Raw genomic sequence first — 23,291 nt, 5'->3', positions numbered from 1 at the left:
CAAGCAGTCCTCTGATGGGATGATACATACTAGAGCTATTTTTAGCCTAGACTTCATCTTCCTCATTGGCTGGCTGCTAGGCCTTGGCAACACCATGGAGGCCTATTTGCAGAGTGAGTAGCTTCTCATACACGCGTAGACGTACACACGCATACACACACACACACACACACACATACACACACACACACACACACACACACACACACACACCAGTGGAGGTTTCTCTATGACAACACGTGAAACACAAATTCACTCATAATTCATAATTATTATTAATTTACATATATATACATTTATTTTATTTATAAAAAAAATATTTTTTTTAATTATTATTATTTTATATTTCTTTATTAGAAAAGTTTTCTCTGTAAAAAAATGCCAGTGAATTATTTTTTTCTTCAAAAATGGCCAAAATTGACAGCTCTGAGCAGGCCTGCACTGCAGTAATGACTGCAGTAATATTTGTGCAGAATACTTCGCAGGTTGACCCAATGTTATATAAATAATAAATAACAGCCAATCAAAATAGGCTATTAACTTCGTCTAAGCACGGTCTGTGCAGTTAAACTCTTGTTATTGAATGGAGGATTGAATGATTGACAGCCCTTGACATCCAATACACGGAGGTTGAATATGATTGGCAGCCTTGCAAATCCAATCAGAGATTGCTGCATTGCAAAGTCAAAACGGGTCCATCTGCAGGTTAGGTTTAGCTCTGGCCAATCTCAAGTTTCTCAAGTTTCTTTATTAGTTGTCATACAGAAGTACAGAATACTTTTATACAAAATGTAACAGAAAGAAGCAATATTCTATGCAATCTAATTTCTAAGTTATGACTATTTTTTTTTATTAATTTTTTTTTTTTTTTTTTTTTTATTATTTTATCTGGGTTTGAACATGATTTGTGGAAACTCCCTCTGGTGTTGTGGTCGTGGTATTCACTGACCTTTGGAAGTATTTCGACATGCACATGGGTATCTTAGTGGTGTAGTGTATCTTGTAGACCAGGCCCATTGCAAGTTGCTGTACTCTGTCGTCTACTCTAAGCCATCCTAGGTTGTCAAAGTGGGCAGGGGTGAGGTGGGTTTTAGGAGTAAGGTCAAGCAGTAGTCTGACCAGTTTGTTTTGTGATGTTTGTAATGTTGTTTTTAGTGCCTTTGAGGTGCTTTGGTACCATGAGGTGCAAGCATAGTCGTAGTACCCTTGAATGAGTGCTCCTGTTAGAGTCTTCAAGGTATTCTTGTTTACCAGAGAGGAGATACGGTACAGGAATCTAGTTAGTTGGTTGACTTAGTTTTATTACATTGGATCCCATTTTGTCACAGGAATGATTTGCCTCTATAGATGGAACCCAGGTAGGGAATTTCATCTTTCCTTTTAAGATAAGATAAGATATTCCTTTATTGATCCCCTTGGGGAAATTCAGGCATCATAGCAGCATGGGGGAAGGGGGGGGGGGTACAGGTAGTGAAAACAACACAAGCAGTGTGAACAAATAGGTCAATATAATTTACTATCTAACTAACTGAAATATATTTTCACAGTGTCACATAAGGTGCAGTATGCATAAGGTAGTGTTATAATTTACTATCTAACTAACTGAAATATACATTATTCATTATTCACAGTATCACAGTATCCACATAAGGTGCAGTATGCATAAGGTAGTGTTATTGTCCTACTTGGGTTCCTATTAGTTCTAGGTCGATGTCTGGCAGCAGTTGCTGCCCACTGTTGTGGAGCCTGATGGCCACTGGTATGAAGGACTGTCCGAGGCGGTTAGTTGAGTGTCGGGGGGGTATGAGTCTGTGGCTTCCTTGTCACCTTCACCTAATATGTTTTGATCTGGTCAGGTGCGCTGTCACCTAAAATGTTTTGATCTGATCAGGTGCGCTGTCACCTAATATGTTTTGATCTGGTCAGGTGCGCTGTCACCTAATATGATTTCATCTGGTCAGGTGCGCTGTCACCTAATATGATTTCATCTGGTCAGGTGCGCTGTCACCTAATGTTAATATGTTTTCATCTGTGTCCACTGACCACTGACACACAGTGGGGGATGTTTTAAAAATATAATTTAATATATAATATAATATAATAATTTGTGCTTCACCTAAAAATTTGGTCAGCAGCCTCCACTGACACACACACACACACACACACACACACACACACACACACACACACACACACACACACACACACACACACACACACACACACACACACACACACACACACACACACACACACACACACACACACACACACACACACAAAGTGTTCCCCAAGGACTAGGTAGGGTTGAGTATCGTTTGAATTTGATCGATTCCAGTTCAGATTTAGATTCTGCTTATCAAATGCGGTTCTTATGGAATATCATTTAGGATTGTCGTTAATATCGGTACCTGCAAATATAAAACAGGAATGCCAGATATCAGTAGATTGTTAAACTCGAGTGTCTCCAATCCTTGGATTAGGTTTCCATGGAGATGGCAAAGCAGCGTAATACTGCTAACAGACACGCACACGTATGCACAAATACACACACACACATACAGACACCTTCCGGTGTCCTTCCAATGGTACATTACTGCTGTGTACAGTCCCTTTTGTATTCAGACGAGACACCAAGACACCACACACTCTATCTCTCACAGTCACACATAGAGATACATGTGGATGGAAGGAACAGAGAGGAGAGGAGAGGAGAGGAGAGGAGAGGAGAGGAGAGGAGAGGAGAGGAGAGGAGAGGAGAGGAGAGGAGAGGAGAGGAGAGGAGAGGAGAGGAGAGGAGAGGAGAGGAGAGGAGAGGAGAGGAGAGGAGAGGAGAGAGGAGATGAGGGGGGAGGGGAGGGGAGGGGAGGGGAGGGGAGGGGAGGGGAGGGGAGGGGGGGGAGGGAGGGGAGGGAGGGGAGAATTGATTATGAGGACTGGAGAGGAGAGGAGAGGATAGGTGATGAGAGGAGAGGAGGACCGGAGAGGAAAGGAGAGGAGATGAGATGAGGACTGGAGAGGAGAGGAGAGGGGAGGAAGACTGGAGAGGAGAGGAGAGGAGAGGATGACTGGGGAGGAGAGGAAAGGAGATGAGTGGAGAGGAGGACTGGAGATGAGAGGAGAGTGGGGGGAGAGGAGAGAAGAGGAGAGAAGAACTGGAGAGGAGAATACACACACTGCCCAAAACATACACATGTCCAAAATCCCCTCCCCACCCTCCCACTCACACCGCCCAAAAATGCTGTCTTATATTTGCAGACTAGAGATTGAGAGGTTTAGTCCCTTTCCCAGTAAACTAGTATGATCATTGGCATGGTATCTATAGCTTGCCAGCGATCTCCAGTTTCATATGATACACTGGCTTCATGCTAGACAATAACATTAATGATAGACAATACTGTACATGATAAGCACAATATCAATATATTACTCAGCCCTACTATGGTAAATCAAATCACACTGAGCCAAGTAGCCGACATTGGTGTTACTCACCGCTACCATGGCCTGGCTCTGAGGATGCTGGGGAGGCGGTGGAGGTGGGGGGTGCAGGGTGGGCCGGGGGCCCGAGGGCCGAAGGGGGGCTGCTGGTGCGGGGGGTGGTGGTGGTGGTGATGGTCCACCACACGCAGATCCATGGGGATGATGGCAGTGACTGTGGGGGGCACCTGCATAGGCTGCATAGGTTCCAGCCTCATCACAAGATGCCCACACTCGGCATAATTCACTTCCTCCACTCAGCTAATTAGGAGACTGTGTGTGTATGTGTGGTGTATGTGTGTGTGTGTGTGTGTGTGTGTGTGTGTGTGTGTGTGTGTGTGTGTGTGTGTGTGTGTGTGTGTGTGGTGTGTGTGTGTGTGTGTGTGATGTGTGTGTGTGTGTTGTGTGTGTGTGTGTGTGTATGTGAGTGAGTGCATAGTGAATAATCGCCTCCTGTGGGTAGCAGTTGAATGGGGCTGTGTGTGTATGTGTTAATGTATGTGTGTGTAAATGCGTGTGGATTTGTGTGGTAATGGATGAATACACCATTCATGACCATTTCCCAGAGGGTGACAAACCCCTCAGGCTAACATGGCACACAGGTTCAAAGGAGAGGAGCCTCTGTGCCTTCATGCATGTAGCATGTGCATGTGCGTTTGCATGTGCATGTGTGCGTGTGTGAGAGAGAGAGAGAGAGAAGAGAGAGAGAGAGAGAGAGAAAGAGAGAGAGAGAGAGAGATAGAGAGAGAGAGAGAGGAGAGAGAGAGAGAGAGAGAGAGAAGAGAGAGAGAGAGAGAGAGGAGAGAGGAGAGAGAGAGAGAGAGAGAGAGAGAGAGAGAGAGAGACAGTGATGACGCGTGGTTCCTGAACCTAACAATAGCCTTCCGTCTAAAGGCATTGACGGCCTTAGCTATGTTTCACCCGTTTCAATTGAAACAGGCCCACACCCTAGCGGGGCCAGGGACTGACAAAGAAAACGCACCCTGGGTTGACAATAACATGCACTGTGCCAAATGTGGATAGCCGGTGCATGGTGGAACTTGAAAAGGCACATCACCAACACAGAAAGATGTTCACTGGCAAAGTCTTTCACCTTGTAGAAGAAACCTTGCTCCTGACATAAACTAAGTAATGGAAATCTCCATTGTCTAGTTGAATTGTGTTCATAGTGAGTTTGGCACAATGGCTAGCTTCCCGCCTGATGAGCAAATTCACATAAAACATTATATTTTCATTGGCTTCCTATTGTGATTCTGGGTGAGGTAGAATATAATGCATTATATCATTTGGTACAGTATATGGCAAGTCACTGTAGCATTATGCATTACGATTTAGGGCTGACAAGTAAGCAGAAAATGTTAATCCTTCCTCATTTCATCATCCCTTCAGTTTGAGAATCACTGGTGGTGTGTGTATGTGTGTTTGAGAGATAATTCCCTGAAAGCAGTTACAAATTGAAGTCAGAGAGAGTGAATTTGCACATCAAAGAGGTACAGTATGTTTCAGTTTATGTCTAAGGCCCGCTTTAACTGTAAATGTACATGCGGGGGGGTGTACATTTGGTACATGGTGTATGTCTATAGGTCATAGGGTTCAGCTCAACAGGAGGAAAATAACATGATGTTAAATTGTTATTACAAGCTAGAATGCCACGATTTTCTACTGATGGACCTTTTGGGGAATGAGTTCCCCATGTTTTTGTCATTCTAGCTTGTAATTACAATGACAAAGTGGGTTTAGTCTTCTGAAAGAATAACTCAAGTTTTTCTTTTATGTGACATTCAGACTTTAACTTTGACAGGATGAGAACATTAATTTCATTGGTTTTCCACACTACCATCAGACATAAATATCCTTAGTCATACTCATCAACCTGAGTGAGAATTCTGGGCTAAATTATCCTCAATTACCTGACAGCAAAGTGGCACTGATTGAGGTTAAGTTCATTAAGGGGTTCGATTACAAATTACGTAACGTGTTTGTGTGGTGATTATTACCAGAGAACCAAACCATGCATTCCAATTTCACCCACTCTCTGCCCAAATAATTGCTTGTGTATCAGATGAAAAGCGAAACAAAACAAAAACAGAAGTAATAAATTTTACCCAAAGTAGCCATTATGGTGCAGTACTGATTAACTCATTCAGCACCAGTCACGATGATAGTCGGGTTAACTCGCCATCGCTTGAGCGCCAATCACGAGTATAGTCGGGTTTTAATCGTTATTTCTTTTATTAGCGATATCCATTAAATTCCATCCATCCAGCCTGATGTTATCATTGGCAATGCGTCTGAGCTCGCAAAAGGGCAAATGCCGCCGCCTATGCCTTCCAGCTGGTATTGCACTCCATTGGGAATAGGGTTGGGCACCGAAAACCGGTTCTAATAGGAACCGGTTCCTAACTTCCGGTTCTGGAACCGGAAATTCTCCTGCGAAATAAGCTGTGACCTGTTTTGACCTGCACCTCAAAGAATCGGAACCGAGAATCGTTTAGAACAGGAATCGATATGGAGAATCGCAATCGGAAACCGGAATCGTTCAAATCCAAACGATGCCCAACCCTAATTGGGAATGGTGTAGTTTCTTTTCTGGGACGATCCGAGCCGTGCGGGCGGGGTTTAAATACTCAGGCAAGGTAGGCCTCAACAACGATGGCATGGGGGCGCTCCAGTAGCACACCACATAGCACGCTGAGTCGTGAAGCGGTTGTCCCGGGTTCGTTTCCCAGACCCGGTGACCATATGCCGCATGTCTTCCCCTCTTCTCCTCCCGTTTCTCCCCCTCTCCTCTGTCGGTCCTGCGTGGCCAAGAAAAAAGCTGTCGGTCCTGCGCGACCAGGAAAAAGCGAATAAAGATTAAAAAAAAATTTAAATAAACGATGGCATGGAACAGTAACCCCGCCCGCCCGTCAGTGTGTAACGGTCGGTAATGTGGTACGGACCTCCACGAGCAGTATTTGGAATGGCGATCAGATAATTGGATTATTTATTTTGCATTACATCAGATACAAGGTAAGAACAGTAGATATAAATTTGATCGTTGATCTGATATTTATTTCTACCCCGATCGATGCTGTCTCTGTGTGTGTGTGTGTGTGGCTGTGTGCCGTTGAGTGCAGGAGGTGGGGGGGGGGGGCGCCGCGGTCCAGGGCTCTTTTCATTCTTGCACGAGGAAGGATAATAATGATGATCTAGCATTGATTTCAGGAAGATTCGATAATCAGGCGGAAAATTACAACGTGTTTAGTGTATTCCACTAAAGGGCTATTATCGCGTATTTTCCTGGAATTAATAAGAATCACCAAAACTATACTCATATTCAAAACGGTATCAAACGGAAATGTACCGATGAAAAAACAATCCGTTTTGTACATGTTGACTGGAAGCAATTCACTGATAATCAACGGGTGTATTAGACCCATAGCTATAATTTAAGATATATTTTAAGCACTCGCAAATCTTGCAGTCCCCCCATTGATTAAAGCGGTGGCGTTCTAGCGCCCTCTCGCGCATTAAGCGATGGTGCAGAATGAGTTAAGTGTACTTTTGAAGTCAAATGAGTTCAATGGTAATCAAACCTGCAAACTTAGTGCTAGGGATGTATGGATACAGATTCAGAGTTCACAACTGTACCATCAGCTGAAGCAGGGTACTGATCCATTCCCACCCATTTACTTTATTTTAACCTGCACTATGTAACTTTTTCATGAGAACATTAGAATTCTGCCGTTGAGGTTTAAGGTCAGGGGGTGTTGTTCCATTGTGATGTTGGCTTGTGAAACATATTGAGACGTGCGTTGTGATACTGGGCTGTACAGTAGTCAATTTGACTTGACTTCTTTAGCAAGCTAAAGCACATAGTTGGGCTGATCAATGATGCATGAAACAGTGAAATTGTCCATACAAACTCTTCTGATCAGGCAACAACCAGTGCTAACAAATCTGTAAAAGGCTACAGTCCTATTTTTACAGCACTGATTTCTGACTTGTTACATGTGACTAGAGGCTACCAGATTTTAGTAGCATGGAAACTCTACAATATAACATCCTGTTTTACCCTGGTATCAGTCAGATAACTGCTACCAGTGGCATTACTGGTGCAATCCCTACTTAGTGCAAAGCTCAGCATCTCGACAACGCTGAACTGCCTCAGTCACGCAGACCCACAAGGGAATCCTCTCTTCCTGCATCCATTCCCATCCCCAAAGACACTCCTAGTTAGCATGGTGATTTAGCACACACAGTAGGGACTTGTACAGGAGGCAACAAAGGGCCCATTGGAAAGGGACAGTCAAATGATAGTCAGCTACTTCCTGTGGATGGAGGTGCTGATTGGTGGAATAAAATGTATCTTTCAGACAAAGAACCATGTGAGTCCATTTAAAAATGCATCATACTTTCAAATCTCATTATGCAACAAGGACAGCTTTTCCACCCCATTGGTACTGGATAAACATGACTCAATTTGTCTGAGAGACTTCAGTGTGTAAAAATTATGAATGAGCAGTCAGAGTTCTTACCTATTACAAAAGGCGTCCTGCAGGGATTAATCCTGGGTCCTGTCTTATTTACCATTTATATTCATATTATTGTCTCATCTTTCTCATCTTTATGTGGACGACACTATTGTCTATTGTATTGCTGACTCTGTACAACTAGCCATTGGGGACCTGCAACTCTCAAAGAATGCTCTGCAAAATATCCGTATTGGTCTTACAGTAAGCTTGCACTTAGTGCAAAAAAACTAAATTCATGATGTTCTCTAGGGCTATTGTTTACAATACATTGTATATGTCGACTGTGAATGGTTCTGACATAGAGAATACAGAATACAAATATCTTGGCATCTGGCTTGATGAGAAATGTACAGTTAAATACCATATAGACAATCTTGCCAGTAAATTGTGGCACAACATTGGCTTCTTCTTCTACTACAGGAACAGAACCAGGGTTTTATATATGTCTTGGTTTATGTGATTTATAGACATGCTACTGCTTCCATTCTTAAGCCCTTGTATTCTGTATATCACTCAGCCCTCAGATTTATCACCGCCGGTGATAGTTGATAGTGATAGTTCTCACCATTGTATCCTGTACAATGAGGCGGGTGGTCCTCTCTAACAGAGAGAAGTGATTTGCAGTAGCATCTATTTCTGTATAAAGCCATTGTTGGAGATCTTCCCCTTTATATCACTTCATTATTGGACTGGTCCTCTGGACTTTATCAAATTCACTCCAATGTTTGGCTTACACTTCCAGAGTTTACACTGAACTTGGGAAATCTGCTTTTAGCTTCTAAGTAGTAACATTACAGTAAGTAGTTAATGTTCGCTATTGCCCAGAATAGTGTAGTGAGAGTGATGATTTCTGTCCAGATCAGCCGTCTTGTTTCGCCAAATAGCGAACATTGGAAATATTTCACCTATAAGTACAACCCTGCTTAGCTACACAATGTTGTTGTAACTAAGTTGTAATGTTGATTTGCCAACAAAAGAAAAATTGTGTTTGTGCATAGATCACTAGATTTATAAATGTGAGGGCTGGTCCAGCACTGCGCGCTTCTCAGCGTCAATTACCATCACGCACCTGAGAGGAGTTTCCAATCAGCTCCTCGGGAGGTCTCTTATACACGGTTTGCAGAACATTCATTGTCGGGTCGTTTTGTCACCACCAACTCTACTGCTGTTCCCTCTCGTGTTTCTCCAGTGCGAGACGTTTCGCTTCTCCGCTGTCCCTTGGAGTTTGTTGCTGTTTTCTCTCTCTGCCTCACCGTGGACCCGTGCCTTGTTTTCCACTTCGACCTTGCTCCTGGTGAGTCTTTTGGAAGACTATTTTTCTATGAACTTATATCCTCGTTTTTGTCCTGGACTCACTGCCTTCGTCCGTTTTTGTGTGTTTCCTTAAACACTGAAGAATTGATAAATTGTTTTGTTACTGGACTCTGCCTCGTATTTTCTACGTTTGGGACTAATGACATTCTACGTTTCTTTTTCCCCCTCGAGTGGGATAGCATAAAGCTGCAGAGCTGCAGAGCCGCAGAGTCAACTCTGCTAAGGGCAGTGCTGCAGAGCCGCAGAGCCCAACTTTGCTAAAGGACATTCCCCTCAAATGGAGTAACATAATTGTCGCACATTTCTGTTTGTGAAAATAAATACGCCCTTCGTTTTTGGCTAACTCTGAACTACCTGTCTGTGTCGTGCTGTTGGGGTTGCTTACAAACCCTAACAATAAACTTCTAATATGATTTTTACGTGAGCATTTCCTAGTTGATAAGAAGATCACCTTGGCTCGCTTCGATGGAGGTAATACCAAAAACAGTACCAGGTACTGTACCAGGTACTATCCACAACTTCTGCCTGATGGAAAGGTTGAGCTGGTACCATGTGGTGGAAAAGTGCCAAGAAGATGCAAAGCTTTGAGTGGGAAGTCAATCACATTCACATTCAGATTTGTCGATTTTAGTTGTGAAATCAGTCAAAAAAGTCCTACGACTATTAACCCTTTACCGGTCACTTCTTGAAATACCTGGAAATTCACAATTTCAACTCTAGAATGTTATTTTGGTGCTATTTCAAAAGTTATCTACAATTTTGAAATACAAAAAAAATTGATTTTCCCCTGTAAATTAAGGTTAACCGAAGTGTCTCGACCGGTACCCTAAAAATGTGGGGGCTATGGGGCATATTTTTCCTTAGGGGGAGTTCTCTTGAATTTGCATTGCCATTCATGGCAACAGTAGCTGATAAAGGCCCAAAGAAGAATAGCGGACAAAACTATATAACTACATGGTACTACATGGTACTACAGGATACTACAGGGTACTACATGATACTACATGGTACTACAGGGTATACATGGTACTACATGGTACTACATGATACTACAGAGTACTACACAGGGTAATACAGGGTACTACATGGTACTACAGGGTACTACAGGGTACTACACAGGGTAATACAGGGTACTACATGGTACTACAGGGTACTACATGGTACTACATGGTACTACATGGCACTACAGGGTTCTTGTTACATCCCAATGTATATATTCCCCAGTGTGTGTCTCCATGTGTGTGTGTTCTCCATTTTGTTTCCTCCCTCCAGCCATTGTTCCCTTCCCCATTGGTCCCTGCCAGGCCAATCCTTCCATTATTGCAACACAGCAGTGATTGGTGGATGGCTTTCCAGACTCCAACACTCAATCCACACCCCCCAATCATGGATCACCCCACACCTGTTAAAACATGGCTTCTCACTTCAGTCTTTCTCTCTCTCTGGCATGAGGCTAGGCCTGTTGTGATTTTGGTAAACCTGTAACTTTGACAGTATTGCATTTTGTTTATTGGCCTTTGGTGCTTAGTAGTAATTTCCTTGTGTGTGTATGGCCACAGAGAGAGCATTGTCAGCCATAGTTTGTTTTTGTATATATTCTGCTTTTGTTTCTGTATTATTAATGTGTTTTTCTCTCTTTCTCAGGAAGCACAGATGGGGTGAGCTGCCATTTCCTTTGGACATTGTTTTCTCCTGTTTTGGTTAGGTAAGAGTAGTTTAGGTAATGTAATCTCTTTTACCATAGATTAGATTGTGTTTATTTGGAGTATAGTGGTGTTTGTTTGTTGTTTTGGCCTGGGCTCACCCCTGAGCTACATGTGCTTCCTTTGCATCTACCAATAAATATCATTGTTGTTTACAAACGTGGTCCATCTTTTCTGTCAACCAACTGTTATGTTACAGCCCTTTACCCTTAGACTCACAGGGGTCGTAACATAAATGGGGGCTCGTCCGGGATTTTGTAACCCGTGTTCAATTGTTGGTTGATGGATTTGGTGAACTGTGTTTGTTTACACTTGTATAGTTATTAATTACTTTGTGTAAAAAAAATTATGGCAGTTAGTACTTTTGATCTGGGGAAATTCTTGAGCAATCCTACTTGGGAAGCGCTAGATAGCTGCCGCAAGGCAGACTTAGTGGAGATTGCCACACATTTTCAACTCTCGGTTCAACAAAAGCATCTTAAGCAGGATATCAGGTGTCTTGTGGTAGATAAGCTGTTGGAGCAGGGGACGCTTGTTTTACCTGCGGTCTCTGATGAACATGCAAGTCCTCCTGGTGAACCTACAGAAGCACCGCCTTCTGAGGAGCAAGCCCATGGTGCTGAAAAGGCAGGTGTGAACGTCACATTGCCACATTTTCACTTGACCTCTCCTGTGTCAACTGGGTCTCGAGAAGGGGCCCAGGTCAAGGTTAGAATAGCCCGTCTCCAGATGGAGGCTCAGGAGAAGGCACAAGCACGTGAGGCGGAGTATCGGCTTCGTAAAATGGAGCTTGAGGCGGAAAATGAAAGGGCTATTAACATCCGTAGGTTGGAGCTTGAGGTGGAAAAAGAGCTCAGACTGCGGGAGTTGGAGCTGGGAGACCAAAGGAGTGGATCCAACTCTGCTACACCGACTCCTCCACAAGGCCCGGGTATGTCCTCCTCCACAGCTTATTCATCACACACTTTTGATATAAGTAAACACATTGCTTTGGTGCCTCCGTTCCGAGAGACCGAAGTTGATACTTATTTTAATGTGTTTGAGCGTATTGCTGCTTCATTGCGCTGGCCAAGAGAGGTCTGGCCTTTGTTGCTTCAATGCAAATTGACTGGTAAAGCCCAAGAGGTTTGTTCAACACTTTCCCTAGAAGATATTCTATTGTATGATACTGTGAAGGCTGCCATCCTTCGTGCATATGAGCTTGTGCCCGAAGCTTATAGGCAGAGGTTTCGCAGTCACAAGAGAGCTGTCAACCAGACCTTTGTAGAGTTTGCTAGAGAGAAGGGAACTCTCTTTGATAAATGGTGTGCAGCAAGCAAGGCCTCAGATCTTAACTCTCTCAGAGAACTCATTCTATTAGAAGAGTTTAAGAATCGTTTGCCAGAGCGTATTGTAATTTACCTGAGTGAGCAGAAAGTGTCCACTCTGCAGCAAGCTGCTGTATTAGCTGATGAGTTTGCGCTAACCCATAAAACTGTGTTTGTAGATAGGTGTGACTCGTTTTTCCCCCATGATTTCTCTCAGAAACATTCTGTCCCCAACCATTCAGAATTCACACACCCCCGACCAAAAATGTCACCTCCACGCTCAAAAGAGGAGCGGACATGTTACTACTGTCATAAATCTGGTCATGTTATTTCTGACTGTTTAACATTGAAACGTAAGCAGCAACCGTCCTCTCAGAACTTTAGACAACCCAAAGGGGTTGGTCTGATTAAAATGGCACCTGATTCCGATCAACAGATGCACAATGATCAGGATGTTCTCGATCCTTGTTTCAGGCCATTTACTTCCAAGGGTTTAGTTTCCTTGACAGGGGATCCAAAAGATCAGTGTACAGTTCAGATCTTACGAGATACTGGAGCCTCACAATCCTTTATCCTCTCTGATGTACTACCTCTGTCTGAGAAATCTTCCTGTGGTTCTAGTGTCCTAGTTCAAGGTATTGAGATGGGTTTCGTGCCAGCCCCGTTACACTGTATTCATGTACAATCTGATTTGGTCACTGGTTTCTTTAAAATAGGGGTGAGACCTTCCTTGCCAGTTAAAGGCATTTCCTTTATCATGGGAAATGATTTAGCTGAAGGACAGGTGAACGCTGTGCTGGAAGTGTTGGATCACCCAGACACAGATTCTCTGCCTGATGACTTGTCACAGAACTTCCCTGAAGTTTTTTCTGCAAGTGTTGTCACTCGGGCTCAATTGAAAAAGAGAGGTGATGAAATTAATTTGTCTGACTCTGTTTTTGCTTCAGCCTTTGTCAGGGAGGAGTTGCTGGCTCCAACTTCTGATACCGCTGACAAACCACCAACTCATAGTAAGGTACCCCCACAGACAACTGTAACTAGTTCCGACGCATTGAAGTTACCCGTTACTCGTGAAATGCTAATTACTGCCCAGAAGGCTGACCCTTCTCTTGCAAAATGTTTCTCTTCTCTTGAAACAGAACAGAGGAGAGAGTTGCATTCTTATTTTGTAGATGAAGGAGTTTTGATGCGTACATGGAGGTCTCATGGTACTAGACTGGCAGAGCATGCACAATCGGAGATAGGGCTACCAGATCAGGTACCAGACTGGAGCACTGTTTATCAGATTGTTGTCCCTGCAGTTTATCGTCAGCATGTACTGTTCTTGGCCCATGACCACCCTTGGTCTGGACACTTGGGAGTCACTAAAACATACAACAGAATACTTCAACATTTCTTTTGGCCCGGTTTGAAGTCCGATGTAGCACAGTACTGTCGTACCTGTAGTACTTGTCAGATCACCGGAAAGCCAAACCAGGTAATTCCACCTGCTCCCCTCTGTCCTATACCAGCGGTCGGTGAACCATTTGAACATGTCATAGTTGACTGTGTTGGTCCGTTGCCAAGGACCAAAGCCGGCAATCAGTTTTTGTTGACAATAATGTGTACCGCCACCCGTTTCCCTGAGGCTATCCCTCTTCGCAGAATTACAGCGCCTGTAATAATTAAGGCTTTGACGAAGTTCTTCTCCACGTTTGGACTGCCTAAGGTAGTACAAACGGACCAAGGCACCAACTTCCTGTCTAGGTTATTTGAGCAAGTGTTACAGTCCCTGGGTATCCGACATATAGTGTCCAGTGCCTACCACCCTGAAACTCAGGGGGCTCTAGAACGTTGGCATCAGACCTTAAAGTCCATGCTGCGTAAATATTGCTTAGACACAGAGAAAGATTGGGATGAGGGTGTCCCCCTTGTTCTATTTGCTGCGCGAGAGACCATACAGGAGTCTCTTGGTTTCAGTCCTGCTGAGCTCGTTTTTGGGCACACTGTTAGAGGGCCTCTGAAAGTTCTTAAAGAACGGTTCATGTCAAAGGGTGCCAGCACACCCCCTAATGTTCTAGATTTTGTTAGCCAGTTTCGAGAGCGACGGCATCAGGCGTGCTCTCTCGCAAAAGAAGCGCTCTCTTCTTCCCAGAGAACTATGAAACGGCACTATGACGAGAAAGCTGTTTCTCGATCTTTCCAGCCAGGTGATAAGGTTCTAGTCCTGTTACCTATCCTTGGTTCTGCTCTTTCCGCTCGTTTTTCCGGACCGTATGCAATAGACAAGAAGATAAGTGATACAGACTATGTGGTTCGCACCCCTGATCGTAAACGTCACTCTCGTGTTTGCCACATCAATATGCTTAAACCATATTTTTCCAGAGATAGTGTGCAGGTGAAGACCTCAGACCAGACAGCCGGACTGGCCGTCTCTGCTGTTGCCTCAACTCCAATAGTTCCGGACTCTCCTGACGTTAGTGGTGAGGACGTAGATGGCTTGGAGTTGCGCAATGCAGCCCATCAGGGTGCTAGATTGTCCAACACTGAGATGTTATTGAACCTGCCCACTCACTTAGCACACTTACCTGAGGAGCAGCGAGAGGACATCACAAATTTGATTCAGGCCTACATGGCTCTGTTTGGTGATGTTCCCTCCTGTACTTCTGTATTGGCCCATGATATTAAAGTTAACAATGCTGTGCCTATCAAGCAACATGCATACCGTGTTAACATCACCAAGAGGGCCATGATGCAACAGGAGGTTGACTATTTGTTAAAACATGGTTTAGCCAAGCCAAGTTGCAGTCCCTGGAGTTCACCTTGCTTGTTAGCTCCCAAATCGGATGGAACTCCTAGATTTTGTACTGATTTCCGAAAGGTAAATGCTGTCACCGTGCCTGATTCCTTCCCACTGCCCCGCATGGAAGATTGTATTGACAACCTTGGATCTGCCACCTATGTTAGCAAACTAGATTTGTTAAAGGGTTACTGGCAGGTCCCTTTGACCCCCCGTGCCTCGGAAATCTCGGCGTTTGTTACTCCTGACAATTTTTTGCAATATACTGTAATGCCTTTTGGAATGCGTAATGGCCCGGCCACTTTCCAGCGACTGGTGACCCTAGTCCTGGCTGGTGTTCCAAATTGTAATGCCTATCTCGATGACCTGGTTGTCTATTCGACCAACTGGCGTGACCACATGACAACCTTGCAAACTGTCTTTGACCGCTTAGCTGGAGCCTCCCTGACCCTTAACCTTGCCAAGTGTGAGTTCGGCAAGGCTACGGTTACCTATCTTGGTAAGCAGGTAGGACAAGGCCAAGTGCGTCCGGTGGATGCAAAAATATCTGCAATCACAACTTTTCCAGTGCCTACTACTAGGCGGGAATTGCGTAGATTCCTTGGGATGGCTGGGTATTACCGTGGTTTTTGCCGGAACTTTTCTTCTGTCGTCACTTCTCTCACTAGCCTGTGTAGCCCGTCCAAACCATTCATGTGGACAGCTGATTGTCAAAATGCATTTGATGGTGTTAAATCTCTCGTGCTGTCGATTTGTTCTATTTTGCTGTCGACTCGTTGTCTGTTGCTGTCAACTCGTTCTGTCATTGTTGACCCGTGTGGTTGTACCAACTGCTAGTTTTTTTTCATAGCTCTTTGTTTTGTACATGTTATCTCAGAGATGTTATCTTGTTGTTAAAGAAAAAAAAAAACATGTTTAGTTGGTGTTAAGTGTCAAACATGTTTTTGTCTTATGTATGGGGGTGTTACATCCCAATGTATATATTCCCCAGTGTGTGTCTCCATGTGTGTGTGTTCTCCATTTTGTTTCCTCCCTCCAGCCATTGTTCCCTTCCCCATTGGTCCCTGCCAGGCCAATCCTTCCATTATTGCAACACAGCAGTGATTGGTGGATGGCTTTCCAGACTCCAACACTCAATCCACACCCCCCAATCATGGATCACCCCACACCTGTTAAAACATGGCTTCTCACTTCAGTCTTTCTCTCTCTCTGGCATGAGGCTAGGCCTGTTGTGATTTTGGTAAACCTGTAACTTTGACAGTATTGCATTTCGTTTATTGGCCTTTGGTGCTTAGTAGTAATTTCCTTGTGTGTGTATGGCCACAGAGAGAGCATTGTCAGCCATAGTTTGTTTTTGTATATATTCTGCTTTTGTTTCTGTATTATTAATGTGTTTTTCTCTCTTTCTCAGGAAGCACAGATGGGGTGAGCTGCCATTTCCTTTGGACATTGTTTTCTCCTGTTTTGGTTAGGTAAGAGTAGTTTAGGTAATGTAATCTCTTTTACCATAGATTAGATTGTGTTTATTTGGAGTATAGTGGTGTTTGTTTGTTGTTTTGGCCTGGGCTCACCCCTGAGCTACATGTGCTTCCTTTGCATCTACCAATAAATATCATTGTTGTTTACAAACGTGGTCCATCTTTTCTGTCAACCAACTGTTATGTTACAGCCCTTTACCCTTAGACTCACAGGGGTCGTAACATGGCAATACAGGGTACTACGTGGCAATACATGGTACTACAGGGTACATGACAATACAGGGTACTACTTTTTTTTTTTTTAATGCAGGACCTGTTGCAGAGGTCTTTATTCGGCATGCAACGACACTCAATGTTTTAGCGGTACACACACAGCGGTTAGTTTTTTTTTTAGCACACACACTGGAACACACACGCATGCATGCATTGTCTCTTTAGAATCGCCGATGCGATTCGTCTCTGCAATTACCCATCCCGTCGTCCTTCCCCCCCAAGGGCAGCCGGGAGCAGACAGGCGTCAACGTGAGCCGCGCCAGGGGACCAATCCAAGTGCTCCTGTCCGTCTTCGTCAAGGACGCCACAGCGTTAGCTATCTGTTGTTGTGCATGTTTTTCCATTGGGTTTATCTTATCGGGGGGGAAACCCTTGCGAGCACGGGGAGAACATGCAAACTCCACACAGAAAGGCCTGGGAGATACCCCACCTGGGTACCTGGCATCATGGAAACCTGGTCCCCAAGCGGGAATCGAACCCTGGACCTTCTTGCTGTGAGGCGACAGTGTTAACCACTACACCACCGTGCCGCCCTAAAGTGTGCGCCCAACGTGGCACTACATGGCACTACATGGTAGTACAGGGTACTACATGTCACTACAGGGTACTGCATGGCACTACATGGTAGAAGTAATACCCTAAGTGTGACTGACTAGATGCATCGGGCATATGTCTAAAAATGGACACTATGTCACTTCACCTGAAGGGGCATATGACCGTTTATGGCTTCACCACTTTTTAGCTAACAACAAATCCTGCTTTCACTAATCCTATGCAAAAAATAACTATCCCATCCTTTACAATGATTGTTCAACTGCAAAAATGAGTAAATGTTATCAATTCACCATGAATTGTTGAGGAAATAATGGATTTTGAAGAGTAGAAGCAGGTGCAAAAATTTGCATTATTTTGCTGTGGTGAAAAGAAGGAAGTTGCAGATCCCCAGGGTCTATCCTGATTGGTCAGATGGGATGGTGACAATATCTGTGTCATAGCCTGACCTGTGCTGATTGGCTGGAAGAAGTTTTTTTCATAGATCAAAGATCCCCCCCTCTCCCACCTGGCTAAATATATTGTATGGGGAAGTGGCCAAAAATGGTTACTTGGCCGGTAAAGGGTTAATGGACTAAGACTTTCTTTAGTCGAGGACAGCCCTACTAAAGACATCTTTCTTTAGTCGAGGACAGCCCTACTAAAGACATCTTTCTTTAGTCGAGGACAGCCCTACTAAAGACATCTTTCTTTAGTCGAAGACAGCCCTACTAAAGACATCTATGTCCCATTTATCACAATAAAAGCACTCCACAAATGATAATCTTTAATGGATGTATAAGTGCCAGACTGGTGAGAGTCAGTGAAGAAACCAGAGCCTCAAATCTGCACCACGAAACAGCCTCATCTGGCTGTCTGGGACCAGGGAAGATAGACAATGTGCATCCTGGACACTTACTGTACCACATAGGCTACTGTGCATCCATGCAAATGTGTGTGTGTGTGTGTGTGTGTGTGTGTGTGTGTGTGTGTGTGTGTGTGTGTGTGTGTGTGTGTGTGTGTGTGTGTGTACATACTGTATATGGTACACACATACATTTGTTGCATGTGTGTGCCAGGGTCTCCACACACACACACAAACACACAGAATGCCGATTTTAGGCCGGTGAAAAGCAATGCGCCGTGATGAGATATTAGTTCCCTGTTCAGTTATTCATGGCTTCTAATCTGCTCAGTTGGTACATTGGCATCACACACACACACACACACGCGCGCGCACGCACACACACACACACACACACACACACACACACACACACACACACACACACACACACACACACACACACACACAGGTAGGATGATGCAACATGGCAACAGCAAAAACAATCCTCCAGGAACATGACTTCAGCGGCAGGGATTTGCTGACACGCACAACCCTTACAGTACTGCTGTGTGTGTGTGTGTGTGTGTGTGTGTGTGTGTGTGTGTGTGTGTGTGTGTGTGTGTGTGTGTGTGTGTGTGTGTGTGTGTGTGTGTGTGCCTGTGAATGAAAAACAGACAGAGAGATAGTTGGATAGTGGGCGTGAGCACTGCAAGTTAATTTTCTTTACTGCATGTCAGTGTTCGAGAACAGGTTTGTGTGTGTGTGCATGTGTATGTGTGTGTATGTATTAGTGTAACTGAGGGGTACAATTCCCTGACTGTATTGATAAGTATGGTATCATTAAACCACTACCGTCTTATGCACTTTAATTACTGGCCATACAGTACATGATATATATAATGATGAACACTTCCCACAATGAAATCGGTTGCACACAAAGTTGTAATTAAGTATTTATTGCAGCAAAAGGTACATAATATACTTCTCTATTTCACTTTGAATGCGCTTATAAGGCAAAGGAATGTGCGTAGGCAAATCAATAACGAATGTCCATTCTCTGGTTACGCAGGAGGTAATTATACAACCTGAATCTTAGGGAATTATATCTATGGTACACTAGTAATATATAGCGGGAGATACTGGAAGGGTCCCCCCGGTTGTAAGCCAGCAAGGGTAGAGGATCTGTCGGTAATAGAGTCTGGGTCAACGATGATAAGGAGACTCCGAGTACGGGAGACGGTGCAATAAGATCTTGATCCACAGACGAATACAGCTGTTCTCCGTAGCCTGTAGCTCCACAGGGAAGAAAGCTAGCCTGCCTCAGGCTTCTGAGGGGCAGACTCGACGTGGCTCCTCACAGGGTAAATCCCACACACTTGTGGGCGTCGGCGATTCTCCGCTCCATTAATTACAGGACCAAAAGCAAATATAATCCAGCCGTAAAGGGCTATGCAGTCGTCGGGTAGATAATCCAGTGTACATGTCCACACGGTCCTCGTCTAGGGCTCCTCGGGTGAAAGCGCCATGAAAGCAGCCCAGCCTGGATAAGCACTCTAGCTGATACGAGGAAAATGCTGGTGATGCTGGTCACTGTAGAACTTTAGCCGCACGATACACTATACACAATTAGACTATTACTGACTTAATAGAATATGTCGCACTCGACGGTATAGCGCCAAACTCTGACACTTCAGTTATTAATTCGCACGCGGTCTCAATGCTCTATTTGGGGCCAAACAGGCCATACTTCACCGCACGTAGTATCGTGGGTGAGGCTTCAACTTATTGGGTAACAACACTGCTGTATCCACCTGCAACGTATTTATACGCTTAGATGAATAAACTAGTACCAGCTTTATTCCTGTCTCATATCCTTGCGCAATACCATTCTTGTCCAGGCATGTCCCCGGCGGTGACTTTGAACCTGACTTTGGAGGCATGGCCTTGGCGCCTGTGGACCGCTGTCCAATAGGAGAATGAAATATTATGGTCTGTACTAAGCTAAAGGGATATTCCGTGTATATGTACAAGGAATATACAAGGGATATCAAACGATATACAAATATTATGCAATATATATCAATCAATAAATATATATATTCGGTTTAATCTGATCCTTTGTAACAATTAGTGTTGTCAAAAATATCGAAGTATCGATACATATCGATACTGAATATTTAAAATGGTTTCGATACTAATTTCCCGAAATACCGATACTTTCTGCAGTATCGGTACCAGCTGGCGAGTGTTCTACCGCAAGTTGTTGACATGCTGTTCAGAGCGCGCTTGCCCCTCCGCTACGCCTCCTCCAGCCCTCCCCCTCACAGAGCCGTCTTCAGTTTGTAAACAAACATTTTAGCTGAAGATGGCAAATGCAGAGCCTCCGCAACTTGTGCTTGTGGATAAAGAAAACAGCAGAAGTGCTGTTTGGAGGTACTTCGGGTTTGAAGTAAACAACGAAGGACAAGCTAAAGAAAGATGCCCCAATGCTATTTGCAAGCGGTGTTACAGAGCAGTGCCAACGCGGATCTCCATAAAGAAATGAAAGAGGTTCGTGACAGCTGCTCTTTCAACGTCACTGTGACTGAAGCATTAAACCATTAACTCTAGTTTAATACATGATACGTTGTCTACTGATGGCGCATAATATCAACAGCTGATTCGTTGTTAGTAACGTTACAGCTGAGCTATCAGCTAACGTTAGCTCCGTTAGCTTAGCTGGCCACCTTTATAATTACTGCATGGAAACGGAGTAACGTTAACGTTTAAACGCTATGTCGAGGTCATACAATACTACAGTCGACATAAGGTTAACGTTACCCCGTTTCCATGAAGTGTTTAAATAGCAGCAATCTTGTTGAAAATGTAACGTTACTAAATGCTCCGAGCATAGCATCTCTCTCTCTCTCTCTCTCTCTCTCTCTCTCTCTCTCTCTCTCTCTCTCTCTCTCTCTCTCTCTCTCTCTCTCTCTCTCTCTCTCTCTCTCTCTCTCTCTCTCTCTCGTTATCTTTAAATAAAAATCGAAACTGTTACTAACTGTAATACAAACAGTTCCGTTTTTTATTTATTTTTTGGTATCGAAATGGTATCGAAGTATCGATACTTTTCAAGGTATCGTATCGAAGTCGAAATTCCAGTATCGTGACAACACTAGTATGTATGTGTTCTGCAGAGGTGTACCCTTGACAGGGGGAGCAGTGTTGTTGTGGCTGATAGAGATTGATTCTTTGGGCCACAACACTAGTTCTGCTGCCATCAGGAGGGGGCGTGGCATACATCACGGCTTAGTCATAATCCAGAGGGACAGTAAACATGCACGCACACACACACACACACACACACACACACACACACACACACACACACACACACACACACACACACACACACACACACACACACACACACACACACACACACACACACACACACACACACACACACACACACACACACACACACACACACACACACACACACACACACACACACACACACACACACACACACACACACCCTCCATGGCAAATTTCAGCCTCCTAGGGCGATTGGCAAAATATTTGTGGACGGACACACCAACCAACCGTCCGTCCAACCAACCGACCAAGTGACCGACAGAGCTGCTGGTCGCAGCTAATAAAATAAACATATTTTCATTTTTCAGCGTGTAGTTAGAATATAACATAATGAGAACAAATTCTGTGCTGTCCTTGAATGTGTGGTTGGCTGAGGCTGCCTCACTAAGCCGCTTCTCCACGCATTTATTTAGTTCTAGCTATACAAATAAATCAAACCAGCAATAAATAATATCAGAGAAGAAGACAGTATATATGGCATATTAATACAGTATATTCCACTATACAGTAGCTATATCCGCAGCGATCGGTTTAGTTCTTATTTATTTAGTTTGCAGTGTGTGTGTGTGTAATGCTCACAATGCCTCAATGAGTCAGGACTATAAATGCAAAACGTAATTGTTAATGATACAAATATTGTTGTATTTATTATCATTATAATTATTTTATTCCACGGATGTGTGTAGTATCGGCAATCCCCAATGACTTGTCCCAGTGAAAGCTGCTGAAAACACGGGCGCACTGGTTCGTAAATCCTACATAAATCCTACAACGAATTTACAATACAAAGCCGTTCGAGAATGCCAAATAAGTACGAGTTACGAAGGAATTCCTTGGTAACTTTTACGTATGCCTGTTATGAGAATGAGGACCATTCTATATAGTATAGTTTCAATGTCATGCTTTTAGCTCAATGTTTGAAGGTGTCAAGCTGATAGAAGACTGTGAGAAGTGTTCTATATCCTACGTTTTTGCTGTTTACCAGGCAAACATAATTGAATTACTCACGAGGTCATAGAGAAAAATACAACATAAGAAGTTTAAGTCTTTGTGATAACCCTCAATTTTTTTTTGAGCTATAGAATTTTCTCTGGCCCCCTAATTCATAGAACTACCCACATGTGCACACAAACACACACGCCGGTCAAGTGTTTCCACGCACCGAACAAATAACAAACAGCGGGGTCAAATAAACAAAACCTTTTGTTGGGCACGACAAGCGAGGGTCAATAGGGTGCAGATCTACACATTAAGCTCATTCAGAGCTCCCTTCATCACAGCCTCATCCTCACACGCATGAAGCGCCTCGTCAATTAACGCCTTTCTCCTATATGTTTTCCCATAGGATAGGGGGACTGGAAATAGCCAGGCATCTCAGGGCGCTGAAAAGGGCCACAGCTTTGACGAAAGCATTGCGCCCCCATTTCCTCTAACTAGGGCTTTGGCTGGCCCCTGTAGTCGCCTCTGCGCTCATCCTCGACCCCTGGCCATTGATGTGTGGGAGCTGCTGTCGTGGGATGTGACGTTCACCAGAATGCCTTACTAGCCAGCCGCCACAGAGGAGCGCTTGTTCTCGCGGATCCTGACAAAAGGGGCTCCCGTTATAATCCCCCCGATGTGATGCTCAACCCCGGGGTTGGCTGTGACAGGGGAGGTGTGGTGTGTGTGTGTGTGTGTGTGTGTGTGTGTGTGTGTGTGTGTGTGTGTG

General features: G+C 44.2%; 1 protein-coding gene across 1 annotated transcript in view; it reads right to left on the bottom strand.

The window, feature by feature from the left end:
* LOC311225988 (histone deacetylase 4-like) overlaps nt 1-3,680 on the bottom strand; it is a gene marked incomplete at both ends in the record, with an annotated part of 163,140 nt that extends 159,460 nt beyond the window's left edge. The window contains 2 exon segments of the mRNA XM_084311370.1: nt 3,493-3,568; nt 3,570-3,680. Coding sequence (XP_084167496.1) covers nt 3,493-3,568; nt 3,570-3,680 — 187 coding nt within the window.
* Nucleotides 3,681-23,291: the final 19,611 nt, after the last annotated feature.

This window comes from Notolepis coatsorum (assembly GCF_963971535.1).
Source record: "Notolepis coatsorum genome assembly, chromosome: 3".
In the NCBI taxonomy this organism is placed as follows: domain Eukaryota; kingdom Metazoa; phylum Chordata; class Actinopteri; order Aulopiformes; family Paralepididae; genus Notolepis; species Notolepis coatsorum.
Note: the sequence above shows the minus strand (reverse complement) of the source record. Positions and strands in the feature narration are given on the sequence as shown.